Source organism: Nansenia antarctica (genome assembly GCF_963989245.1).
Source record: "Nansenia antarctica genome assembly, chromosome: 13".
NCBI classification, from domain to species: Eukaryota; Metazoa; Chordata; class Actinopteri; order Argentiniformes; family Microstomatidae; genus Nansenia; species Nansenia antarctica.
Window position 1 is genome coordinate 24,610,483 of NC_137683.1, and position 10,146 is coordinate 24,620,628.

The 10,146-nt window shown below is 48.0% G+C and overlaps 1 protein-coding gene across 1 annotated transcript in view; it reads right to left on the minus strand.

Annotated features, from left to right (window-relative positions):
- The window catches only part of lrch4 (leucine-rich repeats and calponin homology (CH) domain containing 4), a gene marked incomplete at both ends in the record, with an annotated part of 30,157 nt that extends 20,354 nt beyond the window's left edge, over window positions 1-9,803 (minus strand). Inside the window, 1 exon segment of the mRNA XM_080544401.1 lies at window positions 9,626-9,803. Within this exon segment, the coding sequence (XP_080400527.1) occupies window positions 9,626-9,803 (178 nt within the window).
- Between the last annotated feature and the right edge of the window lie 343 nt (window positions 9,804-10,146).

The following is a 10,146-nucleotide window of genomic DNA, read 5'->3' on the forward strand; positions in this document are numbered from 1 at the left end:
CTCAACTAAACGACAGTTGTTTTTTCGAGGGGTCACAGGCTTGAGTCCCCGGGCCAGGGCTGTTCCTCAAGTCTTGTCTTAGCGGCGCCGGAAAAAAACACTCCAACGTAGACGAGAGGTTGAAGAGAAGTGGAGGAGTTTACGGCGGTTTACGGCGCATTTCAAAAAGCTTTAAAAGCTTTAAAAGCACTGTTGTGTAATAAATAAGGCCTAGATCGTACAGTATTTAAATAAAAGTAAAAAAAACAGTAGAAGTCGTATATTCAGTCAGAGTGTTGTGTAGTAGCCAACACTCAAACACAGACCTATTTGAAAGGGCCTAGCATGTCAGCCTAGTGCGCTAGGGTTTTTGCTCACGTTGCTTGGAAGCCCGGGGAAGTGTGGAGTCATAGACACATGGTTACATTAGGCAACGGGTGGAGCTTCCAACCAAGGTGGTGTTTTACCCCCGCGCGAGCACGACCACTCTGCTTCATACAGTAGTAGACTGACCCTACTCTAATAACGTATGGGTGTTCGTGGCCTGGGGTGGTCCAGTGGTCTAGCACCACAGTCTACAATGCACACATTATGCCCATGGCATGGGTTCGAATCCGGCCCATGCCCTGCTGAGAGAGAGAGAGCGAGAGCGAGAGCGAGAGCGAGAGCGAGAGAACCCGCTGTATCTGATCCGACGTGGCCGTGTTGACCTCGTTTGTGACAAACATCGCAGACGACACTAGACACAGAAACCGCCCCTGAAAAAAAAAATGCTACTACCAAACAGGATGTGGAGTTGTCACTTCCTGTTACAGTGGCTGCCAAAGTGTTAGAGAGAGAGCACTGTAAACGGCAGGTCTGCAGTCAGTGTGTGTCGGAGTGGGAAGAGCGATGTAGACTAGGTGTGTGCGTACGGGGGGGGAGGGGAAGTGTCATCGGCTGGCCTAACGGTATAGGTCTCAGTGATTAATGGAGGCCAATAATTTGAGAGCATTTGCGAAGAACACCGTCCCTGCGGGCTCGTGCCCTAATCCAAGTGGGATCGGGGTCACCGGAGCGTCAGTGGACCAGTGCCAGGGGGTCAAGCTATGAGATCTGGCCGTCCAAACATTCCAGTCCCCTGCCTAAAGCCCCCTCTCCCACCAACCCCCACCCGCCAACCTCTTACCATCCCACCCCTTTCTCTCTCTCTCTCCTCTACCCTCCCTCCCCCCAGCGTACCCAGTGGTTGTTTTAGCTCCTGTATGCAAAGTTCCGTTCACCCCATGCATGCAAAAGGGGAACTAAGCTCCACTACAGACACGTCACCTCACCAGAGTACAGATCTGAGGGAAACAAAAACTCCCAAAAGAAGATTACGACAGAGGTGATCCGACGACATCCATAACGTGCAGAAGTTCCATTCGGTTCAGCACGCGTGGAGTCTGAATATGCTTCATATAACTGAATATACTTCTAAACAAAACTGATGTTTACAATACTACCTCTGCACACACTGTAGCCTATATTGCACACTTGCCTAACACTATCAGTCATGTTTTATTCATATCATGTTATCTTATATCACTATTTGCACTTTTGGTTGGATGCTAAATTGCACTTCGTTGTCTAGTACGTGTGCTCTGCGATGACGATAAAGCTGAATCTAATATGACAGCTCTGCACCAGGAGGAAAGAAATCTGATAGAAACGGCAATCAGGATACATTCACGACCGCTCTGTCGAATCAAAGGCCAAAACGCTGAACCAACAGTGGGTTTGTGAAACATCACACTCCGCGAGAGATATGAACCACACCCCCCCCCCAGTCACAAAACAGACGAATGTCGTCATGGAAAGTGTGGAAGTCCTCCAATCACCATGACGACTGACTGTGCCTGGTTGGGGGGGGGGGGGGGGGGTGTCAAAACTGGTTAAGCAGCCGGAGGGGGTAGGGAGGGGAGTAATCGCGGGGGGTGGTATGAAACGAATGACGTCATCATCAACAACAACTGTTGTATCCTCCGGTCCCTGGCAGGATATCAGGCCTAGCTCTGGTTCCAATGGAAAACACGTGTGTGGGCCAAAACCCTCACCAGAGTTGTGTGGAGAGACTTTCTTTATCAGCGTCAGTTCAATCTGGTTTATTAGAGAGTTCTACAAAACGGCGGGCTATGGCGGATTTACAGAGTGTGTGGGTTTTTGATTTGATGAACAAAAAAGTGATTTCATTATCCTCGCTGTGGTGGCCTGTAATCCTGCATGTTCTGTCTGACTGAGCTAAGTGGAAGGGCTGGTGGTGTGGTGGGGGGGAGGGCTGGTGGTGTGGTGGGGGGAGGGGGGGAGGGGGGGCTGTTCCTCCACACACAACCTCCTCACAGTACAGTGAGTGAGCATGCACACGTACACACACACATACATCCCATCCCATTCCCTCTACACAGATGTAAAACAGACACACACACACACACACACACACACACACACACACCATCCCATGCCCTCTACACAGATGTAAAACAGACACACACACACGCACACACAGACAGACACACACACCATCCCATCCCCTCTACACAGATGTAAAACAGACATACACACACACCATCCCATCCCATCCCATCTACACAGATGTAAAACAGACACACACACAATCCCATCCCATGCCCTCTACACAGATGTAAAACAGACACACACACAGACACACACACCACCCCATCCCATGCTCTCTACACAGATGTAAAACAGACACACACACACACACACACACACACACACACACACACACACACACACACACACACACACACCATCCAGCGCTCTTTACACAGATGTAACAGACACACCCGCCCGCTCACTCCAGACTAACCCGCCCCCCTCCCCAGCAGCCTCTGTCTCTGTGAGCGAGCCCCGGTGAATAAACCATCTGGACACACCAGAGTCAACACCCCAGGAGGTAATGGATGTCAGTTACATAACAGAGAGACACAGAGAGAGAGCGCCTACTTTCATTACTCCCCCCACCAGGGAAGGACAGAGTCGCTGCAGACGCCATTCCATTATTTACAATCCACCTCTGTAACGTTACACGGTGCTGACAGACAAACACAATGGCCTGGACATTCTCAGGTGGCCATTACCTCATCATGGTTAGCCTGGTTAATAACCCTGAAGGGACTGTCGTTATCCAGGTGCAACAGGCCTAACATGTGTCTGTGTACAGTAACCTGACAGGCTGGTTGGTTACTGTACAACAAAATAATACAACAACAGACTAACAACAAACAACAGACAGCAGACTACCACTGTACAAAGCTACCTTAACTGTATAGGCCTATGTCTTACTACTACATCTCCTGTAGGCCTACCTCTAACTAATATACTTGCCATACTGTACCTATCACTATTATGTTTTTATATCACTATTTTGCACTTCTGGTTAGATATTTTGCACTTCTGGTTAGAAACTGCATTTCATTGTCTGGTAATTGTACTCTGCAATGACAATAAAGTGGAATCTAATCTAATCTAATCTAGGCTAATCTAACACTAGCATCAGGTCAGAATCAGAATTATTTGTATTGCCAAGTAGGCCTATATTCGCACATACAGGAAATTGACTTGCTGTGGTTGGTGCATAAAACATAAAGATACAGACAACAAAAACAACAACAACAACAATGTAATAATTTTAAACAACACTGTCCATGGACCTGAGACATAGCAATGAGCTACACAGCATATAGGCTATATGTAGAGAGGGAAGACAGCTCATTCTAACCTAGAACGGGCTCTCATATCTGGTTAGTCAGGTGGCTAGTCAGGTGACTCGCTGGGAGAAAGAGAACAGAAGTGTACTGTGGAAGTAGTGGACGCTTTCTGTGACACACTCAGAGACAGAGAGCAAGGCCTAATAGGCCTACACACACTCTTTCCAATGGCAACATCAGTAGGGCTCTGTTTGGGTTCTGGGTTGCCAGACAACCCCTGGCCAGGGCAGCCCCAGGGCACTGCAGTGTCTATGGCAGCGCAGGCAGGGACGACCTTTCTGCATGGCAACCCCGCAGAGATACAGCAAACAGAGAGGCGGAGTGATAGAGGGAGGGAGCGAGTGAGAGGAGGAAGTGTAGAGGCCTAATGTGGCCTATGCCAAAGCGGAATGGGTCCGCTTATTCCGTTTCCTTTGGGGGTTGAAGTCCCCCAACCGCCCCCCCCCCGTACCTCCCACCACCATGCTTCTCTCTTTTTCCCCTCTCTATCTTTCTCTCCCTCTCTCTCTCTCTGTCTTGCTCTCTCCCTAGGGAATGAAAGGGATTCACCCTAACCATCTGCTGTGAGAGAGAGAGAGAGAGAGAGAGAGAGAGAGAGAGAGAGAGAGAGAGAGAGAGATGAGACCAACACAACAGGGGCTGAGAGAGATGGGGAGAGAGAGAGAAAGAGAGAGAGAGAGCAATACACCATTAGGGGTGAAGAAATGTCAGCCACACAGAATGCACAGTGAGAGGTACTAGAGAGAGAGAGACAGGAAGAAAGAACGCTCCAGAGAAAGGAGAAGTTTGAGAGGGTGAGCGTGCAACCCACATCCGCAGCGTGACAGAAATGCAACCGTGGGGGGGGGACAACAACCAGAAGAATACTGCAAGAGAGACACATCGTCTCATAGTCAAACAGTGTCTCTCTCTCACACACACACACACACACACACACACACACACACACACACACACCTAAAATGACATAGAACAGATTCGAAGAACTGACACAGAGTACATCCATATGCTTGTGCGCACCAACAACTCACACTTCACAGCGCGCTCAAATCAGGGCTTGCACAACAGCATTAAAGCTACAGTACAGTTATTAGCCAGCTTAGCCCAGTTCTCAAAGTAACAAGAGAAAAAAAAGAAAAAAAAGACACTCTCCAGCAAAACGGTATCTTGCTAGACCTACATTCGACGAAAGCCGGTACATTCGACGAAAGCCGGGCAGTTTGACTGTTAGCAAACGGTTTACGGGCCGGCCCGAGAAGTCAGGAGAGGGGAGAAACGCGGCAGTTAGGCCAAATGACGGTTTTATGTTCTCCTACACAGCAACGAAGACAGAAAGGCTAGCGAGACTCTGGAGCGCCACTTATGTGGATGGGAGAGAGACAAATGGAAGTGGAGTTAACGATCATTCGACCGGTACTTTGCTCTTTTGTGTACGGATCAATAAAGTTTTTATTCAACCCCATCAAAACACTCCAGGGAAGAGAGATTTGTCTTGGGTAGCACCGATGGACTTCTTCTTCTTCTTCCAGATGTCTACCAAGCAGACACAAAGTGAACACACGGATGACGGCCTACGGGATCCAACCTTTCATGTCGGCCAGCTGTTTGAAGCGTTCGTGAATCACACCATTAGTCACGAGCTCAACCTGGAGCCCAAATATTTTAGAAAATGGAACACAATCTCCTCACTACCAGCCTCCAGTTCCCATTTCCTGAGCCAAAACACTAGCTCCTCGCGAGCTGTGTTGCCTTTTTAAGAGGTGTTTTAGCGAGCGAGGAGAGGGAAAAATAGAGGATCTTAGTGTTTTGGAGGAGGAAGAAGAAGAAAAAAATGGCTTTAGTGTTTTTAAACGTTCTGGAATGTTCTTCTGGCCGGTACACGCACCTCGGCGCGGGCACCGTGCCTGTGGAGGGCGGCTCCCCGCCGGTTCACCGCCCGCTGAACCCGAACGCACTAAAACACACACCTCTGGAGACGGACACTGCCGACTTAATTGATACGATATGATACTACGTGGTACACGTGATACGTGATAAACGTGATAAATACGGGATTACGTGATAAACGCAGGATTACATGATAAACGCGGGATTACGTGATAAATGCAGGCCGTCTCTTCTCCGTACGGCAATGTCACCGCTCCTCTACCTGGAAGAGATAACGCCGCGGCGTAGGGGAACACTATTGGATGGTTTGTTTAGCAAGTTAAGTTAAAAGGTATTCATCATACCAGATCATACCAGAGCTGTATTGAGCAACAAAACACAGGGCCTGTTGTTTCTAGAGGTCAAACATCTTGAGGTAGCCCGAGTCAGCCTCATCTAGTACTGCACACACTTCTACAACAAGGGCTATATCGGTTCGTCTTGCCTTCCTGAAAAGGGCGACTCTTCAGAAAATTACAGTACACCCTCTTCTTCATTTACCACTACACCACAGAGAGAGAGAGAGAGAGAGAGAGAGAGAGAGAGAGAGAGAGAGAGAGAGAGAGAGAGAGAGAGAGCGAGAGCATGAGAGAGAAAGACAGAGAGAGACGGTTAGAGCCTGAGGGAGAGATAGTCAGAGAAAGAGAGGGAGCATGAGGGGTGGAGAGCATGGGGAGTCGGATTAAAAGCATAACTCAGACAAAGGGAGTAGGTGGGGTGAGAGAGAGAGAGAGAGAGAGAGAGAGAGAGAGAGAGAGAGAGAGAGAGAGATTGAGAGAGAGAGAGATCCCAGTTCGAGTTGCCTCGTGAAACCCCTTGACGGGAACAGAGCAACAATGCGAGCAGCAGTCCACTCCACCAAAGGTCCACCCCCACCCCTTCATTATTTTATATCTCAGCTGCTAGGGTGCTTAGTAGTGGTATGAGGTGTCTGTTGGCTCTTCAGCCTTTGCCTCTTGCTCCCTCACTCAGTCTCTCCCCCCTCTCTCTCTCTCTCTCTCTCTCTCTCTCTCTCTCCATCTGTGTCCCCCCTTCTCTCAGTCTCTTCTCTCTCAACAAGAAGCTCTTGTCTCCCAGGCGCCCCAGGAGGTCATATGAGAGTGGAAGCCCCAGCTACTATTTATTAACTTTGCGCCCACTCCTCCTCCTTCGCCCTGTGCCAACATTTTCACTGCTGCTACTGGCGGACTGTGCAGGGTCAACAACAACAAAAAGAAAAAGAAGAAGCGCCCCCCCCCCCCCTCCCGAAAGCCTGTCCCGAGCCTCCCCCCTCCATCAGCCGTGTTATTACAGTGTTTCTTAACCCTATCTGGGTTATTTCAATGGAAGCTTAGGGGGGCTAAATATAAAAAAAACACTGGCATTATTAAATGCCACGGCCTAGCAAAGGCCTTTTTTTCCAGATAGGGCGCAGTGAAAGAGGTACACACAGCTGGGCTTTGTTCCCCTGGATGAAACAGTGCTCTGGCAGCACACTCTACCGGACGAGCCAAGGGGTGAGTGGGGGAGACGAGGGGGGGGGGGACTGAACCTCTGACCTTCCTGAAGGGAAGTTGCTCCAGGAGGGAGAAGGAGGAGAGAGCAGGAGAGTGGGGGGAGGGATACGGGAGAGACCCACACCGATATCATAAACAAACCGAACACTAAAACCGTAGGACCTACGTTTCCTTCACCTTCTTATTCCACATCTCAGGGCGTAACGTAGCCTAGAGGCTCAAGGCCTAGCTTGTGATCGTCAGTAGGTGCTTAGGCCTGACCATGCATTGTGAGTTCCAAGAGAGAGGTTTGGATAGGAACACAGAACTACCCCTGTGCTCCTTGACAGTTGATCCCACCGAATCGAATCTTAAGTGGTTCCCTGAGGCCGTACTCTTCAAGGAGCCATGAAGTTTGTTTCTTAAGATTAAGGCCTCTCTCTCTCTCTCTCTCCTCGCCCATGTCTAGTCTGTCAGTGACTAACAAACAGTGGGTGAGAAAAGTGAAGACGTGCCCAATCTGGGCAAGACTATACCTGACTATATGTCTGGCCGATGAACATCTTCCCAAGTTCCCATGCACCACTGCCAATTTAGTGGGTCAGCCCAAATCTGCCTCACATAGGCTACATAAACGCCCACACAGCAAAACAGTCTGGTAAAGGAGTTGCTAAAGGTTTTACATAAGGATGGCCAGGACTACTACGTCGAAATGCACCCAGACAGACTAGAGAGAGGGGGTGGGGGGGGTGGAGGGGTGTGTGTGTGTGTGTGTGAGAGAGAGAGAGAGAAAGAGAGAGGTTAGGCAGGCACTTTAGACAACGAAAGTATGTTATTATCTAAAAGAGCAGGTATTATGTCGAAATTGGCACACCACAAGATAATACAGTGAATGTCAGGGAGGTTAGTAAGAGAGACGTGGGGTAGAAAGAAGAACATACTTTGCGGGGCATGTGCAGTGTCGTCAACACACTTTCATAGGGCAGTTAAGATGATGGAGAGCTTCCTGAGCACCGTTAACAAACATCAATGTTTATATAAAAGCTGGCCATTGTGTTTTTTTTTTAATATATGAATGATCCTCCCTTTGGATACACATCAAGACAGTGTTGTTATCTCAGAACTTGGATACATTCATCACTACAATACATTTTCATTAGCTGGGTATCTTACAGATGGCAGCTGTGTGTATATGTGTGTGTGTGTGTGTGTGTGTGTGTGTGTGTGTGTGTGTGTGTGTGTGTGTGTGTGTGTGTGTGTGCGTGCGTGCGTGCGTGCGTGCGTGTCTTCAAGGTCTCTCCTCGCCGTACAAGGCCTAGGTCCTGTGAGCAGATGGTCATAATTACTTGAACACCGAAAGCAGCAGAGGGGGGGCGTTGTTTTGTTTTTTCTGGTCGCTGGATAGCTAGATTGATTTCAGCCCCAACCTGGATTGAGTAATCCTCTTTTAACAAAGCGTTAGTTCTGCTTAATCCTGCACTAGTGTCAACCTCTCACGCACTTGACTCTAGTGTTTTTACCCTCATTTAAACGTTGTATTTCGCATCTGTCGTGATAACGCAGTGATGGGAGGAACTCAATGAAAGGACCCAAGTCGTGAGCTTAGAATGATACGGTTCTATCTCCGTTTAGGGCAGTTCAGAGATATTGAGCGTCAAAGTTTTTACATTCCATTATGTTTTGTGAGATGGAACCTTTGTATTTTATGAATTACTAACTCAAAAATGTCAACATTTTAAAAATAACACCACACAGGCATTAATAAACACCTAATGGATCAGATTATGGAAAAAACTCAATTTTGACAAAAATGGAGATAGAACCTTATAATTCTAACGTCACGAAGTGGGAATGACATTGACAATACAATCAGAAATGAGCTTTAGGACCCCTTACTACTAGACAGGAAGCGAAGGCGAAACTTGTGAAAGCTTCTTGACAACCAACGAGCTTAGCACAAGGAAGGCAAGATGAAAAAAATACAGTTTTCATACAACAAAATAGCCCCAAATGTAACAATAGACGGAAGTTCAGTCCCCCAACATCTCAAATACAACATCTTGAGAATCTATTCATACACATTTCACACATTCAACCCACGTTATTGACCAAACACTTGAAAAGATGACGGTAACGTCCTTAGCTGCGCACCAGAAAGCAGGTGACACCAACCAACAAACAAAAGAAAACTAGACATTGTTGACCACATTGTGTGTCTGGGACAGGTCCATACTCCATAGATGAATTTGTGAGGTAAACATTTTATTCATCGTGTCATTTGAATGACACACGAAAAAATAAATAAGACATTTCACACATTCAACCCACGTTACTGACCTAAACTTGAGGTAACCAAAGATGACGGTAACGTCCTTAGCTACGCAACCAGAAAGCAGGTGACACACCACCCAACCAACAAACAAAAGAAAAGACATTGTTGTTGACCACATTGTTGACCACATTGACCCAAAAAAAAACACAAACACCACCCGTTACCTGCGTGTGTGATGTCTGACAGGTCATAGTTCCTGGCGGTCCGAGGGAACTCCTTTAGTTGACGGTTGGACAGGTTGAGAGCCCCGCTGGCCGCCGCCTCCTCGAGCGCCTTCTCCACGCTGCGGCTGGCCGCCACTGTCGCCGGCAGCTGGGACGCTCCATGGTCCCCAGCAGCCATGCATGAAATATAGATATGCACTATTCTCCTGTTACTTCTGGTTTAATTGTCTTGATTGATTATCGTCCAATCCTCCTTCCTTCTACTTTCAGTTGCATACCCCCTCGGTTGTTGTTGTTGGGTTGTTTTTTTTTTTTACCTCCAAAGAGTAGTTTTTCGATAAAGAACTTCCCCAACAAACAAAAAAAGTGCAACAATTTTAAAAACAAACGAGAAAAGCAAGAAGCTTTTTTTCCCCGTACACAACCCAAAAGCGTGTGGAACTCGAGACGCACGAGAAAGCGGTACTGTCAAGTCTCTCGAGCGGAGGGGTGCAGCAGCAAGCAGCGCGAGGGAGGGAGTG